The sequence below is a fragment of the Chionomys nivalis genome, chromosome 7 (genome assembly GCF_950005125.1).
Source record: "Chionomys nivalis chromosome 7, mChiNiv1.1, whole genome shotgun sequence".
NCBI classification, from domain to species: Eukaryota; Metazoa; Chordata; class Mammalia; order Rodentia; family Cricetidae; genus Chionomys; species Chionomys nivalis.
Genome location: NC_080092.1, coordinates 44,247,761 through 44,271,368, shown reverse-complemented (window position 1 = coordinate 44,271,368; position 23,608 = coordinate 44,247,761). Strand labels below are relative to the sequence as shown.

At 40.7% G+C, this 23,608-nt stretch overlaps 1 protein-coding gene across 24 annotated transcripts in view; it reads left to right on the top strand.

The window, feature by feature from the left end:
* The window catches only part of Ncor1 (nuclear receptor corepressor 1), a 157,509-nt gene that overhangs the window by 16,162 nt on the left and 117,739 nt on the right, over nt 1-23,608 (top strand). For 23 of the 24 annotated variants that reach the window (XM_057775703.1, XM_057775702.1, XM_057775724.1 and 20 more), the window contains exons 2-4: nt 3,876-4,053; nt 8,684-8,814; nt 22,198-22,390. In XM_057775703.1, the coding sequence (XP_057631686.1) occupies nt 3,946-4,053; nt 8,684-8,814; nt 22,198-22,390 (432 nt within the window). In that variant the 5' untranslated portion in view covers nt 3,876-3,945. Of the gene's footprint in view, nt 1-3,875; nt 4,054-8,683; nt 8,815-17,642; nt 17,683-22,197; nt 22,391-23,608 lie in introns of those variants that run through there. The other variant, XM_057775718.1, reaches the window with a different exon arrangement.

Sequence of the window (23,608 nt, the reverse complement as noted above, 5' to 3'; positions counted from 1 at the left end):
TGATTCATAGGCAGCAGACAGAGAGACTGTACTGGGCTTAGTTTGAGCTTATGAGACCTCAAAGCCTGTCCCCACAGTGACACACTTTCTCCAATGCCACACCTCGTAATAGTGCCACTCCCTATGGGTCAGACGTTCAAACACCTGAAGTCTATGCAGGTCATACCTATTTAAACCACAACAGATGTCAGACTTCACTAAAATTAAAACCTAAAACTACTACTTCAGGACATTCTGAAGTATTATTGACAAATGAGGAAAACAAACCAGTCAATTTACGGTGATATTGAATGTAGGTGACAGATGGTGAACATTACAATGTAAATTAAAACAACAAAACAAAACCCCCCTTATACCACATGGATTACTCGCATTTCCACTTTTTCTCTTAGTTGTTCTTTGTTATAGGGGTCTTTGTATGTAGCTCAGACTGTCCTCAAACTCATAACCCTCTTACTTTATTTTTCCCAAGGGCTGGGATTAATAGGCATGTACCACCATACCCGGTTTATCACATGCCTTTCTCTGTCTGTCTGTCTGTCTGTCTGTCTGTCTGTCTGTCTGTCTTTTGACAGGGTTTCTCTGTGTAGCCCTGACTGTCCTGGAACTCAGTCTTTAGATCAGGCTGGCCTTGAACTCACAGAGATTGGCTTCTTCTGCCTCCCAAATGCTGGGATTAAAAGTGTGCTCCACCTGCCCAACTTCATTTGGATTTCTGACCTGTTAGGCCACTGCTAGGAAAATAATTTGAATGAACATGGGCTAACATTTTGTTTTTGCATTTTATATATGTGTGTGTGTATATATATGTGTATATACACAGTGGGCATGGTGATGTAAATGTTTAATCCTAGCACTTGAGAGGCAGAGGCAGGTGGATTTCTGTGAGTTCAGGGCCAGAATGGTTTGCAGAGCAAGTTCCAGGACATCCAGGGCTGTTACATAGAGAAACATTGTCTTGAAGAAAAAAAAAAAAAACAAAGGAAAGAAATAGACGCACACACATACTTTATGTACATAAATGTACATCAAATAATCTGAATTAGGGGCTCGGAGGTAGATTACGTAAACATTTCTTAGGGCTGCAGATGAGAATTACTTAGAAAACCTTCAGAAAAATACTCATGAAGTCATATAATGAAATGTTTTATAGAAGGGAAATACTTTGTGAATTGTGGATGACTACCAAGATATACTAAATAATAAGAGCAAGATATAGCATAGTGCATGTGTAGTATGTGAACATGTAATTGCGCTTAAAGTGCTTAGAATGCTTCTAAAGGACATTCTACTTTTGGTTGCTTTCTGGGATTACAGCTATGTAGCATATGGAACACAAGGATGTGATATGATTTTTAAATTTTGTAATCTTTGGTACTTTTAAAAACTCCTGAGCCAAGCCTTAAAAATTCCTGAGCCAAGCCAGGCAGTGTCTTTAATCCCAGCACTTGGGAGAAGCCGGCCTCTGAATTCAAGGCCAGCCTGGTTTACAAGAGCTAGTTCCAAAGGACAAGCTCCAAAGCTACAGAGAAACTCCGTCTCGCAAAACAAAAACAAACAAAAACAAGAAAGAAAGGAAGAAAGGAAGGCAGGATTTCTCTGTGTAACAGCTCTGGTTATCCTGGAACTTGCTCTATAGATCAAGCTGGCCTCTAACTCAGAACTCAGAGATCCTTCTTCCTTTGCTTCCTGAGTGTTGGGACTAAATGGGTGTGTGCCACTATACCTGGCTACTTAGCTGCTCTTGTAGAGGACCCAGGTTTAGTTCCTGCGGTGGCTTATGACCCCAGTTCTAGGAGATTCGACACCACACTCAGACTTCCTCCTGCGTGTGCACCACATACATACATTCAGCCTAAACACTCATACATATGAAGGAAGGAAATTTAAAAAATGTGCAGAGAGCAGTATAACCAATTGTTCTGCGTATTGTTGGTGTTTAAAAAGCAATATTTTATTTTTTTTGCTTCTGCTTTAAAAACTTTAAAAAAACCCATTTATTTGTGTGTGTGCGAGTGCATGTGCATGAATATGTTCTGTAGTGTGTCTGTGAAAGTAAGACAAAATCTCTTTTCTACCGTGTGTCTTCCTGGTGATGGAACTCAGGTCACCATGCTGTGCCACAGCTGCTGCTATCTGCTGAACTATCTTGCCAGTTCTTTAGTTTTTGAAGACACTGTTATAGATGGTGTGTCTTCCTTCCTGAGATGTAATTATTATCCCTGAGTTGGTGCTTTTTAAATTTAATATGCATTATAAACCATAAATATTTTGTTTTTAGTATATGGTAATATTCGATGAAATGTCAGCAGAGTTGTGTCTGTTCTGAAATATGAACCTGTAGCTTGCTGCAACTCCTGTACAGTTCCTTATTATATGAACACACTGCAGGATAATACCTGGAATTGAGAGTTTCTTACTGTGGTGCTGCAGTAAATGCCGTTTGATGTCAGTGCATCTTTTTCAGAATATCACTTAATTGCTAAAGAGTAACAAGGATGGCATTTTATTCACCAAGTGTTTTATTGGGACAATTCACTATCAATGAGAGAAGAAACATAGTTGTGCCTTTTTTTGGGAAAAGAAAACCTCTGAGTGTTTGCTGGGTCTGGTGGTACACGCCTTTAATCCCAACACGTAGGGATGCAGAGGAAGGTGGATCGCTCTGAGTTTGAGGCTAGATTGGCCTACAGAGCAAGTTCCAGGACAGAAACCCTGTTTTGGAGGAAGGATGGGTATAAATATTAAAGAAAAAGCCTAAAACTTGAAGTATAATCTTTTTAGAATTTAGGAATGGAGAACATCTTTAAAAAGTTGGAACAAGCATTCCAGAACAAATAATTGCCACATAAAGATGGACGTGATTAATATTCTCTCTCTCTTAGACATGGGGGGGGGGGAGGGAGAAAGGAAGGAGAGAGAAGGTGAGAAAGTGCCCTTAATTTCCAGACAACTTGCCAAACGCACTTGCTTACTCTGCTCTTTCCTAGCCTCATCTCTGCTCTACCCTCACGCTTGTGTGATTCCATTTATGTAGACTGTGGCTGTTTTATAAACTAGGGCATGGGACATTCCAGCTTAGACTGACTTTATGGTAGCCCTTACCCATTCTGTTCACCTGTTTATTATCTTATTTATAGCACTTTATTATAAATACTGTAGTTTCTACTCTCCAGTGATTGTTTCTTACTGTCTTGTATCCCCTCACAGTAAGGTAGTATGCCATGGTCATTCTGTGTCAGTATGGGTATACAGAGGTGTGTAGAAAATATTACCGTTAATTTTAAAACTTTTTTTATGACAACATGAAATGTTAAATAAAAATATTATACATAAATCATACATAAAATTGTGAATATATTTAATGCTATTGAATCATTTACTTAAAAATAGTTAACAGTAACTTTTCTATTTAATATATTATATCATGGTTAGAAAACAAAATTAGCTCCCCTTATCCCTTGTCATTGTATCATCAGTTGATAGACATGACATTTGGGTTATTGCCAAGGTTATAATAAATGTTGCCAACATTATAATAAAAATCTACTTCGCCGAATTAAGTAAAGGAGAACTTTTCATAAGGACAAGGAAAATCACATGCAACTGATGAATACTGACCCTGGGTAGAAAAGGCAAAAGTCAAGCTGTTTCTGCATTGTCTCAGGGGCTGCAATGTCCTTTGTATATCCATCATAGTCTGTGTAGAGGAAAAGATGCATTGTTTGCCAAACGTTAATAACTTCTTTTAAGTAAATATATGAGAGAGCTTTGACTGGCCATTGTGGTTTTGTTTGTATATCTGTATTAATCATTTATTAGAAGGACATTTCATGTTTTATTACTTATGAATTTTCTTTTACCATCCTGTGTAGGTTGTTTCCTAGAAACATGGTTGTTTGTTGGACTTGATCTCACAGCCGAGTGAGGACGTCTTTACTGATAATGTCAAGTTCAGGATACCCTCCCAACCAAGGAGCTTTCAGCACAGAGCAAAGTCGTTATCCTTCACATTCTGTCCAGTATACTTTTCCCAGCACCAGACACCAGCAGGTAAGGCATATTAGCTGTCAAGATGCATATATAGTTTATGGTTTCAACTTTCCTATGTAATATATTTATTGGCTAGTAATGAATGTGCTTGTTATTTTTATTATTTTCGAATGGCAAGAATCATGTAAGAATCATTCATAGCCAGGTGTGGTGGAATGTGCCTCTAATTCCAGCACTTGAGGATCAGAGGCTGGAGGATGGGAATTCAATGCCAGCCTTGCTTATATAGCAAATTTGAAGCCAACCAGGGGCAAATGAAGTTTCATCTAAAAAATACACACACACACCATATATTTGCATATTTTATATTTACATTTGTGTCTCCAAAAATTATATGTTTAACACACACACACACTCATCTATCTATAAAGGAGCCAAAGTTTGAGAATTAATTATCTGTCTTTTCTTTGGGGGATTTATTTTTGTTTGTTTTGTTTTGTTTCTGTTTTGAGACAAGGTTTCTCTGTGTAGCAATGACTAACCTGGAACTCCCTCTGTAGACCAGACTGGCCTTGAACTCAGAGTCCTTGCTGCTTTTGCCTCCCAAGTGCTGGGATTAAAGGTATGTGCCACCACTGCCCACTTAATTACCTATCTTCTTACTGCAGTTTTCTGCTAGATTCCAAAGATTGAATGCCCCTCTTAATTTTCTTATTTATTTATTTATTTATTTATTTATTTATTTATTTATTTATTATTTTGTATGTGCGCTTGCTCTGGCATACATGTGCAGATCAGAGGACTGGAGTCAGTTATCTCTTGCTACCATGTTTGTTCCAGGGATTGATCTCAGTTTGTCAGGCTTGGCTATATAGTGCCTTCATCTGGTGAACCATGTTACTAGCCCTATCTCTCTGATTTTGAATTAAGAATTATTCATAGGCCAGGCGGTGGTGGCGCACGCCTTTAATCCCAGCACTTGGGAGGCAGAGGCAGGCGGATCTCTGTGAGTTCGAGGCCAGCCTGGTCTATAAGAGCTAGTTCCAGGACAGGAACCAAAAGCTACGGAGAAACCCTGTCTCGAAAATCCAAAAAAAAAAAAAAAAAAAAAGAATTATTCACAGGAAAGTGTAAGTTGTCCTCAGTTTCTAGGATAACAGCATATTTACAGTCCATGTTCTGGTTGAGTTTTAAACTGGCTAGATAATTTGACCTTTGCTTAGTTTTAGCATAAAAACACCTCTACTTTAAGGATATGTGATAAAGTTTCTATGAATAACTTAACCTTTTCAAAAATGAAATCTGAGGTGGAACTCCCAGCTTATTAGACAAAAGCTAGTAATGTAAAAAATTTAAAGAAAAATACAGAAAGAATGTTGGGTTTGGTGGCATCTGCCTGCTTTAGAACTCAGCAAGTGGAAGCAGGTGTATTTCAGGTTCAAGGATAGGATGGACTACAATAGACAGTCTCTATCACAAAAGTAAACAAAAGAAAGCAAGAAATGTTTCTTAGGATTTCTATTGCTAAGATGAAATACTATGACCATAAGCAACATGAAGAAGAAAGGGTTTATTTCTTCTTAACAACTGTCAGGTCATACTTGATCAGTGAGGGAAGTGAGGACAGAGACCGGAAGCAGAACTAAAGCAGAAGCCTGGAGAAATGCTGCTGTTTATGAACTTGATCCTGATGGTGTGCTTAGCTTGCTCTCTTATGCACCCCAGGACTGCCTGCCACAGTACTGAGCCCTTCCTCATCAATTTTCAGTTAAGACCATGCTCCATTGGGCCATTTTCTCAATTGAGGTTCCTTCTTCCCAATGATTTTAGATTGTGTCAAGTTGACATAAAACTAGACAACACAAATGAAGTGCTCACCTTAGTGAATAGAAAAGCAAATTTATCAATCAGATACAGTTGAGTATTTCTGAGGACTCCTTTGAGATATGGTTCTGATTTGGAATGAGCATGGATATTAATGTTTTTGCAGAAAAACATTAATGTACTTGCATGTTTTTGTTGATGCTCTTGTTTGGCTAAAGTTGCTTTCTGTTCCTAGGTTGACAATGTTTATCATGATTAGGTGTTTTATTTTTTTCTTACCCCAATGCTATCCATGTGATTGCTGATTTCCTGGATTATTGTGTTGCTTTTGTTTGTTTATATTAATGCACATGTCTCTGTGTGCTTGTGGAGGTCAGGACGACTTGAAGTCATAGGTTGCCCTAATTGTTCTTTGATCGGAGACAGTTTTGATCCAGCCTTTGACTTTTCACTCTCTGCAAAGACTTAAGGGAACCAAATTCATGTTTAAGAAATCTTTTTATATGTAACTCCCTCCTCTCTAGAGGTCTTTAGAAATTCTGATTCCTTCAAACCTGTATCACTGTGTCTTCAATAGCCGTGATTGTGGAGCCCTGTTTGAGTACCCAGGGCTGCAGGCCAGATCTCATTACAGATGGTTGTGAGCCACCATGTGGTTACTGGGAATTGAACTCAGGATCTCTGGAAGAGCAGTCAGTGCTCTTAACCTCTGAGCCATCTCTCCAGCCCCTAGCCTTGTATTTCTTACGTAGTTCAAGTTGAGTGCTGGGATTCTAGACATAAGCTCTTGTACCCAGCTAGATTCTACCATATGATTTTTTTCTAAAGTCTTTCACACAACCCCCATGAAACAGTTTAGACAATGTTATATGCTCAGAGATGGAAGCTGCTGTGTTCTGTTGTGTTGTCCTTTTTTTCTCCCAGTAATTTTTGAATAATTCAAAATCTTAAAACCTTTCAGAGAGCCAGGCGGTGGTGGCGAACGCCTTTAATCCCAGCACTCGGGAGGCAGAGGCAGACGGATCTCTGTGAGTTTGAGGCCAGCCTGGTCTAGAAGAACTAGTTCCAGAACAGGAACCAAAAAGCTACGGAGAAACCCTGACTCGAAAAATCAAAAAAAAAACAAAACAAAAAAAAAACCTTTCAGAGAGCATCAGTGACTGACATGTTTTTGAGTTCTTTTTTTTTTTTATTTTTAATTTATTTTATTTTGAGACAGGGTTTCCCTGTGTAACAGTTCTAGCTCTTGTAGACCAGGCTGGCCTTGAACTCACAGGGATTCACCAGCCTCTGCCTCCTAAGTGCTGGGATTAAAGGCGTGCGCTACCACGGCCTGGCCGTTTTCAGAGTTCTTGAGTTCGGGAAACTTCATTGTTCTTTTTTTACTTTTTTTTTTTTTTTTTTTTTTTGAGAACCACTGCATTAGATCAGCACCTTCTTTTGGTCTCTGTGGGCACCAGGCACACACATGGTACAAAACATACATGTAGACAGTGTCCATACGCACACCACACACATACACACACACACACAAAACCCAAACTCTTCTTTGGTTGTGATGGAAGAAACTAGGACTCTTAACTAGTAAGTTGATTTTTCTGGATTTCAGCTTCATTTGTAAATAAACATGGATCTAAACAGACAGCCTCTGTGTTTTTGCAAGCTAATTTGTTTTGAATTTACTACTGGAATGCCTTCTTTCTTTTCCTTCTTTTCTTTTCTTTTTTATTTTGAGATAAGGTTAAAGCCTAGGTCTAGCCTTTGCGACTTGGAGTTCCCATGCAGGCCAGACTGTTTCTGAACTCAGAGATCTGTCTGCTTCTGACTCTTAATTGTTGGGATTAAAGGCATGTGGTATCACACCGACCTTTTTGGTTTGGTTTGGTTTTGAGAGAGGCCCTAGGCTGGCCTGGATCTCAGTATGTATCCCAGGCTAGCCTCAATTTCACTTGCCTTGGTCTCCTGAGTGCTGGGATTACACATGCTCACTCTGAGACTAGACACATGAATTTGAGACTTATCTATGTAAGTAATATAGATTGGGACTTATCATATTATTAGATAGTTAAATGACATTGAAATTTTATTTTGAATTATTTTTAACAATAATAATTAAATGTTGAGCCACTAAGATGGCCAGATCTGACAACTTGAGTTCAGTATCCAGAACCCACATGGTGGAAAGGGAGAACTGATTGCCACAGATTGTTCTCTGACCTTCACATGTAAGCCACGGCATGTGCACAATCTGCTCCCATTTCCACAAGAGATACATGTAAAAAATTTTAAATAAGGGATTGGAAAGATGGCTCAGTGGTTAAGAGTGCTTGCTCTTCTTTCACAGGATTGGAATTAGTGTCAAGCACCCACATCTATAATTCCAGCTTCAGAGTTTCCAGCACCTTCTTCTGGGCTCTGAGAGTATCCACCTGCATGTGTATGTGTACACACACATACACATACACACACACACGAATATAACAGGCACTGGCCTGGTGATGGTGGCACATACCTTTGATCCCAGCACTCAGGAGGCAGAGGTAGGTGGATCTCTGTGAGTTCAAGGCTAGCCTGGTCTACAAAAGCTAGTTCCAGTACAGCTAGGACTGTTACACAGAGAAACCCTGTCTCAAAAAAACCAAAAAATATAAATAAATAAGCAAAAAACAAAACAAAAACAGGCACATATACATAAAGGAAAACAAATCTTACTAGAAATGTTTAAAATGTTGGTGAAAAATCGACTCATTAAAGTATTAAAATTGTCATTGCTGTTTTTCATACTGGTTCTTAATTACTTTGTTTAACTTCATGGTGCTATTCTTATTTGTGGTTAATAGTTAACTTACAATTATTTTAATACCAGGAGTTTGCAGTCCCTGACTATCGCTCTTCTCATATTGAAGTTAGTCAGGCATCACAGCTTTTGCAGCAACAGCAGCAGCAGCTTCGAAGACGACCTTCCTTGCTTTCAGAATTTCACCCAGGTTCTGACAGGTAATGGGTTTTCTCTTATGTTTCTACTTAGGATTAATTAAATTACATAATTTATTATTTTTAATTTTTTTCTAACACTGGTCTTTTATACAGTTTGTGTTTTGAGTTCTTGTATTGGTTTTCTTTGAATTCTAGAGCCTCCTTTGTAGTCTCCCTTGTGCTGGCTCACATCTGTTTTTTTGTTTGTTTTGTTGTTCCATTATCTAATTACATTTTTAATGAAAATTTACTTGCTTTACTTCATTTATGTATATGGGAGTATGCCATGTATAATGGTTCATGTTTGTAAGTCAGAAGACAACTTGGTGGCAGGGGTCAGCTTTCTACTTTTACTTTATGGATCTTGGAAATCAAACTAAGGTTTTCAGGCTTGGGGCAGTCACCTTTATCTGCCGAGCCATATCTCTAGCCTCAGTTTTTGTTTATTTTGAGACAGGATCTCACTTGTAGTCTTGGCCGTCTTGGAACTTGCTACATAGGTCAGGCTGGTATCAATCTCCCAGAGATCTGCCTGCCTCTACCTCCTGAGGGCCACTATGCCAGGCCCATTAGTAAAGTTTATCCTTTCAGGATTACACACACACACACACACACACACACACACACACACACACACACACGCTGTATTACTGTTTTCTGGTTACTTCCTTTTTCCCCCCCTATTTCTCTCCCATTTCTGCTAGTCCCTTCTTTCTGCAAATTACTTTCCCCTATTTACTAGTTTGCTTTTGTTTTGTGTTTCATAATTTTCCTAGTGCCATCTATGTGACTAACTTTCAGACATGTGGGTTCCTGAGTAGGTATGCAGCTAGATACTATGCCTCTCCCAGAATCTGTTGGTTGCATTTAGATCAGTAGTGTGTCATAGGCTACCATGAGTCCTTTCCCCTTCTATATCTGACTGTTAGGAGGACCGGTCTTCTGTGGACCCAGTGCCAGCATACACTGTTGCTGTGAGTTTGTGGTTGCCATGACCTTGTCATACTTGGAAGGTGGTGTTTTGTAGCCCATTCCCATCCTCTGGCTATTGCATTATTTCCATCTTCTCTTCGACAGTGTTCTCCAGACCTTAGGGGGGTGATGTAAATGTCTTTATTCTCACATTTAGTGCAGCCGTGGGTCTTCCTGTTTGCCTTTCTTTGCTGTAAGAAGAGGACCCTCTGTTTAAGCCTTTGTCTGTGGGTATAAACAGCTATTTAGGAGATGTCTTGATTCTAAGTCAGTTCAGCGAAATGGCCGCTTTAGGCTCTCCTGAAGGGTCTAAGACCTCTTCTGTCATGGTTGTGAACCAGACATACAGTATTGTGAAATTTCTTTTGTAGAGCAAATCCCAGATCCATTTAGGGAGCCGTTGGTCTTGGGGCCAGAGTTCAGGGTTTGAGGATGGAGGGTTGAGGGGAGCTGGGAGATTAAAGATATACAGAGTGGCTGACAAATGATACATAGTTTATTATAAGCAAGAACATGCACTCTTGGTCCCAAGGACTATAATTTTATTGAGAATCACACAAGTGGCTTCTTTCCAGTACTGGTTACATAATGAGTTGTATAACAGTCACCTTTATTGTTTACTCATAATTGTTTGAACATACTGTAGAAGTAGCCAATTGAACTAAGTCATTCTGATGTCCACACCAGTGCCTTGTTACCCAAACTCCTTTCTGGCCCTTATAGCCTCTTTTCCCTTAGTTGTTATCCCTGCAATACTGCTGCTACCATCTCACTAATTAACACTTCTTGCCTAACAGGTTGATATAGTTTGTAGACTCTCAATGTCTTTACCCTACAGTTCACCTGCATTGTATCATCTGGCACCATGAGATCAGCCAACAGAGACAAATCTTCCAGGCCAGTTTTAACTTGATTTCTCTATACCTTGTATCCACGGTTTATTATGTCTACAGCAGTAGGGTCATATCAGCTAGTTTTGGTGGGTAGCCAAGAGAAATGGCAATTGTTTTTGTGGCCTCCGGAGCCTCTGACCATCTCCTACAAAGGCATCCCACATTTGGCACTGGAGTTTTTGTTCATTGCTGCTTGGACCTGCATTGTTTAGTCAGTTGTCATCTCCTCCTCCTCCTCTTCTTCCTTCTTCTTCTTCTTTTTTTTTTTTCAGACAGGGTTTCTCTGTGTAACAGTCCTGGGTGTCCTAGAACTCGCTTTGTAGACTAGGCTGGCCTCAGACTCACTGAGATGGCCTGCTTCTGTCTCCCCAGAGCTGGGATTAAAGGTGTGCCCTACTACTGTCCAGCTGCCTTGTCTAGTCTTAAGGCTACCTTTAGACTTTTCCTTTATTTCCTTTTTTGATTGATAATTGGTTACCTTGTGTTTTTCTCATGCCCTCTTTATTTTATTTGACCTTTTCCCTTCATCCCCAATCCCTTGCCTCCTTCATCTCCATTCCTCTCTTTGTTGATACTTTTTCACTTTCAGTATCCTCCCTCCCCCATGTACACTATATGGTACTGTCTTGCTTGTCTCCCAATGACTTCCACACCATTGTTCCCATTCTGGTTTCTTAGGTACTTGAGATGAACACACAAAAGACTCGGCCAGGATCTATATATAAGAGAAAACATGTGATTTTCGTCTTTCTAAGCCTTGGTTACATCACTCAGTATGATTTCCAGTTTTATCCATTTTCCTGTAATTTTCTTTCAAATCAATCTCTCTCTCTCTCTCTCTCTCTCTCTCTCTCTCTCTCTCTCTCCTCTCTCTCTCTCTCTATCCGAGACAGGGTTTCTCTGTAGCTTTGAAGCTTGTCCTGGAACTAGCTCTTGTAGACTAGGCTGCCCTTGAACTCAAGAGATCAGCCTGCCTTTGCCTCTTGAGTGCTGGGATTAAAGGCGTGCGCCATCACTGCCTGGCTTTCCTGCAAGTTTTATACTTTCATTTTTCTCCATAGTCGCATACACTTTCATTATCCACTGATCAAACAATAGACATTTGGGCTGGCTGTGTTTTCTAACTATTGTGATAGAATTTCAGTGAACATGGATTTGGAAGTGTCTCTGTTGTAGGGTATAGATTCCCTAGGGCTTATGCCCAGGAGTGGCTAGTTCATGTGGTAGGTCCATATCTACTTTGTTGAGGAATCTCCAGACTGATTTCCAAAGTGGCTGTACCCACCAGAGTATAGAGTGCTTAAAAATTTTATATGTGTGTGTGTATATTCAGTAAATGTGTAAATATATTTAATAAATATATAAATAAAGATGAAATAATATATATGTTTATATGATGATAAATCCATTTTATTAATAGGCTTGAGGGCTAAGGAGGTCAGTGGAATCTAATGTCTTCACTAGGCTAGATCTCCCTGGTCGTTTTTATCCAAAAACATTTCATTTTCACTCTTAATGTTGTTGATTTAAAAGTAAATTTTATTAGGGTGCTTGATATCCTTCAGTGGTATAGCACTTGACAGACAAGCTTAAGGCCTTCAGTTCCATCTCCAGCACAGGGAAAAAAATCATTGTGTATATTTATGCAAAGGATGTTACAGAAAAAAATATATGTAGATAATGCAAAGGACCCTGCACAAGAACAAGTTAACATAACCACTGTCCCCTCTTGTGGTGGCAAGAAGCTATTCTTGTACCATTTAGCAAGAATCCCAAATGCAGGAACTGGAGAGGTGTTCAGAGGTTAAGAACAGTTGTTGCTCTTGCAGAGAACCCTGGTTAAATTTCCTAGCACCCACCCATAACTCCAGTTCCAGGGATCCTAGTCTCCTCTTGCGACCTCCTTGAGTACCAGGTATACAGTGGTGCACATGCAGGCAAAACACTTATGCATATTAAGTGAAATAAATAATTTTTTTTCTGTTGGTATTTTCAAGACAAGAGCCTCACTATGTAACTCTGGCTGTCTTGGAACTCACTACGTAGTCCAGGTTGGCATTGAACTCACAGAATTTTTCCTGCCTGCTGCCCCCAAGTGCTGGGATTAAAGGTATGTGTCACTACCACCCAGTAAATAAATTTTTTAAAAAATACTGTATTGGGCCGGGCGGTGGTGGCGCACACCTTTAATCCCAGCACTTGGGAGGCAGAGGCAGGCGAATCTTTGTGAGTTCGAGACCAGTCTGGTCTACAAGAGCTAGTTACAGGACAGGCTCCAAAACCACAGAGAAACCCTGTCTCGAAAAACCAAAAAAAAAAAAAAAAAAAAATATTGTATTGAAAAAACTAGTTCCAAATACAGTATAGTTTGTTGTGTGATGTTTTAGCTCTTGGCTTTTCTGAGGAGCCCACCACCCAGTTCCCAAATCACACATGGAGGTTATGAATGCCCAGTCTTAGTTTAGATTGTTTTTTGCCAACTTTTCTTAAATTATCCTGACTACCTTTTGCCTTCATGCCTTCTCCTTTTCTTCTGTATCTCTTTCACTCTTAACTCCGTGGCTAGCTGACGTCCTCCTCTCCTTTTTTCTTGCTGCTCCTTTTTTTCTTGTTTCATCTGTTTACACTCTCTGCCTGCCAGCCCCACCTGTCCTTGCTCCTGCCACGCTATTGGCCATTCAGCTCTTTATTAGACCATCAGGTGTTTTAGACAGGCAAAGAATCACAGCTTCACTGAGTTAAACAAATGTCACGTAACTTAAAATAATATTCCCCAACAACAGTTTATCACCCTCATTCCTAGTTCTGTGTATTGGGTATTTGGACTTGCCCATCCATTATATCTGCTGTTTTTTAAGTTCTGATCCCTCCCTCTCTTCTCTTCTCTTCTCTTCTCTTCTCTTCTCTTCTCTTCTCTTCTCTTCTCTTCTCTTCTCTTCTCTTCTCTTCTCTTCTCTTCTCTTCTCTTCTCTTCTCTTCTCCTCTCCTCTCCTCTCCTCTCCTCTCCTCTCCTCTCCTCTCCTCTCCTCTCCTCTCCTCTCCTCTCCTCTCCTCTCCTCTCCTCTCCTCTCCTCTCCTCTCCTCTCCTCTCCTCTCCTCTCCTCTCCTCTCCTCTCCTCTCCTCTCCTCTCCTCTCCTCTCCTCTCCTCTCCTCTCCTCTCCTCTCCTCTCCTCTCCTCTCCTCTTCTCTTCTCTTCGTTTTTTTGAGACAGGGTTCCCATATGTAGCCCTGTCTTGGAACTCACTCTGCTGACGAGGTTGGCCTTGAATTTACAGAAATCCACCTGCCTCTGCCTAAGTGCTGGGATTAAAGGCGTGTGCCACCATGCTTTGTTTATTTTGTTTATGGGTGTTTTGCCTTCACATGTGTCTGTGTACCACATGTTTGTAGTGCCTACAGAGTCCAGAAGAGGGCTTTGGATCTCATAGGGCTGTAGTTACAGACAATTGTTAATTGAGATGTGGGTGTTAAGAATCAAACTTGGATTTTCTGGAAGAACAGCCACAGAGTCCTCTCTCCAGCCCAGTAACAGAAATCTTAATGGGTGGCTAGTGGGAAGTGGTATCGCAAAGTCATTTTGATTCGAATTTTTTCTACTAATTAATAATATTGGATGCTATTTCACATATCTCTTGACAGTTTTGTTTATTTTTTTATTGTTTGGAAAAATATGTAGCTATAACTTGTGTTTCTTTTGAGATTGTGGTTTGTGTGTATTCATGTGAAAGTAGTGTATGGAAGTTAGAGGTAGATAATCAGGTGTCTCATGTATTTGCTTCCAACTCCCTGTCCCTAGGCATATGGATGGATGTAGGCTTTTGAGTGAGGTAACAGGGTCCTAGTTGCCAAAGCGTAGAACTTGTTTGGTGAATTTTCATGTTTTCTGTACAAATGTACATGAATACTATATTCCTTTGGCCCAGATAGCTTTGTGGAGCTGGGTATTGGTACTCACATCTGGAGTTCCTTCTCCTTCATGGCAGATTTCTGGATTTCTTTGAGTGCATAAGGGACAAACTTTTTGAAGCCACTTGAACCGCAAGAACCATTTGAAGTCATGTGATTCTGATTATTGATGGGGCATTCTCAGGTCAGGAACTTGATGGCAGAATGGCCCTTCTTTCTACCCTTCTTTGCTTTAGTCATTCTGCTGGTACCGAGTTGAAACTCTACCTACTTTAGTTTTTGAGATGGATTCTCTCACTGAAACTGGAAGTCCAGAAACCTACCCATTTCCTAGTTTTGTAAATGGGTCCAAGGGATCTTAACTCAGGTCCTCAGGCTTGTGCAGCACATATAATTCGATGAGCCATTTTCTTAGTTCCAGGTGATGAAGTTTTCTTTTGGGTTATTTGAATTCTTAATGAATTTTGGATATCAGATCACATTTCTAGTTTACTGTTTTACTTTATTTGATTTGTTCAGCAGAAACTTTTTTTTTGTTTTTTTTTTTTTTTTTGTTTTTCGAGACAGGGTTTCTCTGTGGTTTTGGAGCCTGCCCTGGAACTAGCTCTTGTAGACCAGGCTGGTCTCGAACTCACAGAGATCCGCCTGCCTCTGCCTCCCAGCAGAAACTTTTTAAAACAATTTTTAAAATTGATTCTTGGGAATTTTACATCATGTTCCCCCATCTTGCTCATTTTCCAGTCTCTCTATATCTTCCCCTCATCTGCATAGTGTCTTCCCCCAAAGAAAAATTTAAAGAATCTGTTAATTTAAAACAAACCAAAAAACCAACTTTGATCCTCCATTTTTCTCGCCACTCCAACACCCCTGCATTTGTCTTAGTGGCATTGGGAACTGTGGTGTATCAAACAAATGTTCATTGTAATGAGTTGTTGGTTTAAGACCTGGCTTCTGGTACATTGTTAACATTGAACCCTTACTGAAAATCCTCCCGGATATCCCACAATTGCCCTGAGACTAGGAGATCCCTGTCCATGGTTTTACAGGACCAGTCCCTTCTTGTACTCCAGCAGGTCATAGGTGGGGTAAGTGCTGGGATGGGCCACTCAAAGCCCTGGATGTTGGTCTGGCTGGGTGGTGGCTGATTTGGTCAGTTCGGGCTGCTGGGGCCTCCCCACTCAGGTGAGGGATAGAGCCAGCTCTTTTATGCCCAGGATGTCAGGTGGGCTCTCCCATGCTTGTGATTAGGGGTGGCATCATTCCAGCTCTCCTGTGAGGAGTGACACCAGCTCCTCTGCTGCAGTGGCCAGTGAGGGGCAAGGCCAGCTCTCCCAGGGCCAGCATAGGGGCATGCTGGCTCAGCGCAGCCCTCAAATTTAACACACATGGTTCTTTTGGTCCCCTGTGGTACTTGTGACATAGAGATCAACACAGACCCTAGCTGCAGCAGGACCGTGGACCCTGATGTGACCCTTATTAGCAGCTCAGGCCTAGAGATCAGCATGGCCCCGGTGGCAGGCTATCCAGATAAGTATGGTCCTCACGGCAACATGGTCTGTTCACACCAACATGGTCTCAGGTGGCTGACCAGATCCCAGGCATCTGCAAGACCTTTGGTAACAGGAACCATGGGCATCAATTCAGACTCTGGCTGCTGTAGGGTCATGGACCCAGACAGGGTTCTCAGCAGCAGCCTGGACCTGGATGACAACTGTGATCTGGGGTGGCAGCTCAGGCCATACAGGTCGCCATGGTCCTGGCACAGCAACATGGCTACTGGTGACAGCCAGGCCCCAGGCATCTGTGTGGCCTTTATTGACAACATAGGTCATGGACATCAATACAGACCTGGCTGTGGTAGGAATGTGAACCCAGACAAGGTTCTTGGCAGCAGCCTGGCCCCAGATGTCATCATGGCCCTGGGTGGCAGCATAGGCTACTCCTATTGGCAATGGCCCTGGCAGCAGCATAGCCTTTGGACATTGATATGGCCTCAGGTGGTGGCCCAGATCCTGGGGCATCTGTGTGGCCTTTTGTGGGAAAATGGGCCATGAATATTAACACTGACTCTGGCTAGGGTAGGATCGCTGAACCAAACATGACCCTCAGCTACAATTTGGACTCATGGCACCGTCTGGAAGAACAGACCAGTCAGAAATGCCTGGCCCCTGTGGCGGCATAGCCCTGGGTTACCCATGTGGCCATTGGGCATAGGTGGCAGCCCAGACCCTGGGGCATCTGTGTGGCCTTTGGTGGGAATGTGGGCTGTGGATAGCAACACAGACCATGGCTGGGGTAGGACCACAAAGACAGATATGGCCCTTGACACAGACCAGGCTTAGACGTCACTATGGTCCTAGGTTGCAAGCTGGCCACCCACATTAGCCTGTTCCTCACCGCCTTTGTTTCTTCAGTTCTACCTCTTTCTAAAGCACATGAAGCAGTCCGCTTCTCTTTCTCTCCCGTGTGTTTGTTCATCATAGTGGTGTCTACCCTCCCAGTGTCACAAGGCACCAGGTGGGTCTGGGCTGGGCCTTTGGGTATATTCCGCCAGTCCGGAGACTTGAGGACCAAGGTGGCCCTGTGGCTGTCTTTCACTTGCCTGGGCTTTGAGGACCCAAGTGGGCCTCCAGCAGAAACTTCTGAGTTTGATATGAATCTAGTTTATTTATTTTTGCATTTGCGGCCTGGGGTTTTGTTATGTTAGAAAAAAATCATTGCCAAGGCTAAAGTCTGTCTTAGAGTCTCCCCACTGTGTTCTCTGGGATGTCATAGTTTTCAGCCTTGTTTAATTTTCTTTTACCTTTAGTTCATTCTATATTGTGTGTAGAAATTCAGGTTTTTCAGCATGATATACCAAAGAAACTATTTTTTCCCTGTTATGACTTCTTGTTATGCTTATGAAAAATTAGATCCCCGCATGTTTTTGGCCTTTCCCTTTCCTTCTGGTAATCTGTTAGTAAATTTTTCAGCCAATACCATGTTATTGTTTCTTTTTTTAAATTTAATATACATGGGTGTTTTGTCTTGATGTTTGTCTGAGCAACATGTGTGCAGTGCCTGTGGAGGCCAGAAGAGGACTTTGGATCTCCTGGAACTGGAATTGTAAACCACCATGTGAGTGCTGGGAATTGAACCTAGGTCCTCTGAAAGATCAGCCAGTGCTCTTAACCACCAAACCATCTCTTTAGACCCTCAATTGTTTGTCTTGATTATTATATCCTTGTAATATAATTTTAAAGCATTGAATGTATATAGTGCTTTAGGTCAGTGGTTATTAGCCTGTGGGTTATGACCCCTTTGGTAAACCTCTATCTCCAAAAATATTTGCAGTATGACTCCTAACAGTAGCAAAATTATTGTTATGAAGTGACAATCAGAATATTTTTATGCTTGGGGTCATTTCAACATGAACTGTGTTAAAGGGTCACAGCAATAGGAAGGTTAAGAACCACTGCTTTAGGTAAGATGGACATTCAAAAAATACTCTACTGATTATCCAGTGAAATGGCTCAGTGGGTATTGGTGTTTACTTGCCTAGACAGATGACCTGAATTTCCGTTATGCCACCTGGTTTTTCTGCAGCTGTATGAAGGCCATTTATAATGTACCAATTTGTACAGTAATAGGTTCTCTAGGCGTGCTTTACATGTCTGTCATAGTGGACCAGGATTCTCAATAAAGGTTGTTAGAATGACAGAGTTTCCCCCTTCTTGCTCCTGCATAGTGTGGAAAGTAAGAAAGCCATGCCCATCACAACTTCTAGCCCAGAGCAAACAAGCAAGCACATTGCCTTCAACAAGACAATGCAGGGAAAACGTTCTTGGACAGTTTTGTACTGAAGAGAAGGTCTGAAGTAGGCTTCCACAGTGCCTTTGAGCAAGAGAAAGCAGAGGGACACAATACTGGATAAATTATTAAAGTTCAAGGATAAGGAGAAGACTAGGAAGAATCCAGGTTCTTTTCAGGGTGCAACTGTGTCTGGTTCTAAATTTGAATAGTGCTCAGTTAGTGGCAAGAGATAATAAAACAATAGCTTAAATTCTGAGAAAAAGAAATTAAGATCCAAGAATATTATACCAGACAAAATTAAGCCTTAAAGCAATAGGCAGGTATTTTTAGACATGAAAACACTGAGCATCCAAAACTTATTATAGAATTTGTAGGCGATGAAATCCAACTAAACAAAGAATGAAAGCTGTGGTAAAGGACTGATATTTATAAGCCTATGTAAATTTAAAAATCCACATTATGCAATGTTAAATATTAAATTAAAATTTAAATAGTGGATCTCTAACACATGGAAATTAAACGTTGAGAGAATAAAAAAAAGCACAGATTACAACAAATACCTACAAGTAAGGTATCTTTAAAATCTTGTCTTTGAAAAGTGTGCACACAGTAATTTTTTTCTCAAAATAGAATTTTAAGGTAACTCTTTCAACATCACCTTAGTGTTTTTCATAATTCTTTACCTTGCCTTCTAGTTTATATTTGAATATTTTTTATTTTTAAAATTTATCATCATGATCATCTTCAGTTCTATCTTCTGTTCTTCTCCTTTATTGGGTGTGCTTCACCTTCTGGTTTTGATAAATCTCACAGGCAAGAGTTGTTAGAAGTAAAATGTATTTGAATGTCACACACACACACACACACACACACACACACACACACTTTTTTTCTCTCTACCTGAATGGTGACATTAAAGGTGTGTTCCACTCCGACTGGCATCTGTGCTAGGTCTAGTACTTTTTGTATGCTAGGTAAGCATTCTATGAACTAAATGTATCCACAATTGCAAGTTACACTTTTGTTGGGCTGTAGACTGAATGAGGGTTCCTAGATCAATGGGCAGTTAAGTGGCTTACGCACAGCTTGTCATACTGCCATGGAAAGTCACAGTTGTTTATAGAAAGGTAAAAATTTGAAATTACATTGAAAGTTACATTGGCCTTGGGATAGCTTGTATTCTGTGTGTTGTATTGATTGCTGTGGCCTTTAGCCTTACAACAAAGGCTGAATTTAATTTTTAATTCTTTGAAAATTTCATACATGTGTGCAGTAGATCTTGATCATATCCACTCCCCCTTTAGGCCCCCTCAACACATTTCTCTCCCAATTGTATCTTTCTCACCTCCTCTTCTTCCTCCTCCTCTTTTTTCCTTTTTCTTTTTCTTTTGTAACCCACTAAGTCCTGTAAGTGTTGCCCATCTGCAGACCAATGCATCTATGAGGGCGTGAGTATCCTTCTTCAAGAAAAGTGACTAACTCCTGTCAGCAATCACTAACTGCCACTCGCTCCTCAACTGTGTTGGGTCATGAGGAACTTTTCCTCTTTCCATGTTGGGATTTTTAACTGGCTGGATCTTTTGTGTGTTACTATGGCTGCTTTGAGTTCCTGAGTATGACAGCTGTGTCCTGTTTGGATGCCAGCATTTCACAACACTCCTCCTTACATCCTCCTTATTCCTTCCTGACTCTTACATTCTTTTTTTTTTTTTGGTTTTTCGAGGCAAGGTTTCTCTGTAGCTTTGGTGCCTGTCACGGAACTAGCTCTTGTAGACCAGGCTGGTCTTGAACTCACAGAGATCCGCCTGCCTCTGCCTCCCGAGTGCTGGGATTAAAGGCGTGCACCACCACCGCCCGGCGACTCTTACATTCTTTTTTTTTTTTTTTTTTTTTTTAAACATTTTATTTATTTCTTTATTTCTTTATTTATTATGTATACAATGTTCTGTCTGTGTGTATGTCTGCAGGCCAGAAGAGGGCGCCAGACCTTATTACAGATGGTTGTGAGCCACCATGTGGTTGCTGGGAATTGAACTCAGGACCTTTGGAAGAGCAGGCAATGCTCTTAACCGCTGAGTCATCTCCCAGCCCCCGACTCTTACATTCTTAAAAGAAATGTAATTATTATTATTTTTTTTATCATATTGGTGTTTTTCTTGCAAGTATGTGTGTGTACCACATGTTTGCCCGGTACTCAGTAGACTAGAAGAGGGTTTTGGATCCTTTAGAACTAAAGTTATAGACAATTGTAAGCTACCATGTGGGTGCTTGGAATTGAACCTGGGTCCATTGGAGGAGTAGCCAGTAGGTGTTTTAACCACTGAGCCTTCTCTCTAGCTCAAGCTCTTACATACTTTCTACCTCCTCTGCTATGATGTTCCCTGAATCTTGGAGGGTGTGTGTGTGTAACGTATATGTCAAATCTATAACTGAACACTCACAGTTACCTCTTGTCAGCACTTTGAACAGATATAAACACTAATCTGTGCAATGAGAAGCTTTTTTGACTAAAGTTAAGAGTAGCTCAAATCCCTTGGTACCAAGAGCTTGGCCAGCTGCTTATATTTGGTAAATTACTTCTGTCCGCTTAGTAGAGGGTGCTTGTCTTGGTTAAGATCATGGTCTTATTCTTTTGTCTTTGTTATTTTGATTTTAAAACATTTAAATAAAATGTTTTTTTTTTATTTAAATAACTCTTAAAACATTTAAATAAAAAAAGATCTGTGGGGTGGGGGTTGAGGTGGCTCGGTGGTTGAGAGCACTTGCTGCTTTTTCAGTGGGCCCAAGTTTGTCCACAAAATGGCTCACAACCATTAGTAACTCCAGTTCTGGGAATTGACATTCTCTTCTGAATTATTCAGGCACCAGGCATCATGTGATGCACTTATATATGTGCAGATAAACGATCATCCACATAAAATAATTGTTTTGTTTTTTGAGACAGGATTTTTTTGTGTAGTTTTGGAACCTATTCTGGAACTCACTCTGTAAACCAGTCTGGCCTTGAACTCCCAGAGATCCACGTGCCTCGACCTCCAGAGTGCTGGGATTAAAGGCGTGTATCAGCACTGCCTGGTTTAAAAATCTTTTGTTTGTTTGTTTGTTTGTTTTTTTTGTTTTTCTGAATAGTTTCTGCTTTGTAGCCCTGGCTGTCCCGGAACTTACTTTATAGACTAGACCAGCCTTGAATTTAGAGATCTACCTGCCTCAGCCTCCCTAGTTCTGGGATTAAAAGGTGTGAACCACCACCACTGCCTAGCTAAAATAAAAGCCTTAAAAAAGTCTGTGTATACTCATGTGCGCGCATGAGTGTGGGCAAGTGGCCAGCTTTACATAGGGTCTGGTGATCTAAACTCAGGTCCTTGTGCTTGCATGCTTAAAATATGTTTTATGGATCTTTTTCAGAAACTCAGATATTTTTACAAATAATCTTGTGTTAAGACTTTTTATTTTTTTATTTTTTTTTGTTTTTTTTGTGTTAAGACTTTTATTTCTAGATTTGTCTAATGAACTTCTCAAAGCGACATTGATTAGAAGTGTTAATAATATTTAGGTGAGGTTCAGATGTGTCTAGCCTTTTGACATTATGACATGGCTTCATTATCTACAAATGCTTCATGCATAGGTATCCTGGGATGCATATGGTGTATGGACAATGAGTTGGTATGCCTGAATATTAATTGGGCATAGGTAGAGGGAGTGGCAATTCACTCTGAAAGTAAGCATAACCTTTCATTCATTCTGAAGTCTAAGTTGTGGTATTAACAAGGAGTTAAATGTCACTTAACAATTTTCAGGTGTTTTTTGTTTTTTTTTTTTCTTTTTTTCTTTTTGTTTTAGGCCTCAAGAAAGAAGAACTGGATATGAACAGTTTCACTCAGGTCCCTCACCAGTGGATCATGATTCCTTGGAGTCCAAGCGACCACGCTTGGAGCCAGTTTCTGATGCCCATTTCCAGCGTGTTAGTGCTGCGGTTTTACCTTTAGTTCACACGCTGCCAGAAGGGTTGAGGTCGTCTGCAGATGCTAAGAAGGTAAATGTTTGTTTTCTTGCTCTGTGGAGTTTAGGACTATAAAGTTTATGAAGCCATATTTCAGGCTCAGTGGCTAAAAGAAAAGCCCACATTACAGCAGCCTGTAAAGGTTGTGCTTTGAGAGCAAAGCATTGTAAAGCAAAACTATAAACCACAGCTCCAGATTGCAGTTTGACTTTTTGGTAAGCGAAAGCAGTTTGAGGAGTTCAATAAAGTCTCTTTTGACCATTTCTCATGCATTTTGTGTGGCTCGCTGTACCACAAAATGTGATCAGAGGTACTGAAGACTGTCAGTTTTGTCATATTTCTCTTATTTGTGTGGTGGTAGGGAGGGCTTATGCAGTATGGCGCGCATGTAGATGAAGGTCAGAGGATAACTTTCAGGAGTCAGTTCTCTCCTCCACCCTTTAAGATAGGGTCTCCACATCTAGCCCAGATGGTCTGGAGCTCATTGTGTAGATCAAGCTGACTCACAAAAATCCTCCCGCCTCTGAATTCTCAGTACTCCACCATGCCTAGAAAATTTCTACTTTTTACTGTGTAGTCCAGACTGGTCTCAAATCTATAGTAATCCTTCTTGCCTCTGCCTCCCCAAGTGCTAGGATTATAGATGTAAGATACCACATTCTGCTGCGTGTTTTAATTTTACACAAAGAAGTAAATCTTTGTTGAATACTTGATTGGTACTCTAGTGTTTCTCAGCGTTTACGGGTATTTTGGTTCCATAATTGTCAATACTTTGAATGCTTGTTTGTACAAATGACAGAGATATGGTTAGGGCCATTTCAAAAATTGTTGGAAATTTTGAATTAATCCCAACTCAAAATTTAATTAGTGACACCCTCCGTCCCTTTGCTTTCTAAGAAAAGATCTCATAGCCGGGCAGTGGTGGCGCACGCCATTAATCCCAGCACTCAGGAGGCAGAGGCAGGTGGATCTCTGGGAGTTCGAGGCCAGCCTGGTCTACAAGAGCTAGTTCTGGGACAGGCACCAAAGCTACAGAGAAACCCTGTCTCGAAAAAACCAAAAAAAAAAAAAAAAAAGAAAAGAAAAGATCTCATAATCCAGGTTGGCCCCAGATTTTCCTTCTTGACAAGGCTGGTTTTGAACTCCTAATCCTCCCACTTTTACCTCCCCAGTGCTAGGATTAGAGGCATGAGTCATCCTGCTTGACCTCAGTTAATTTTTTCTGAAACTCAAGCCAGCAGCTCAACTAAT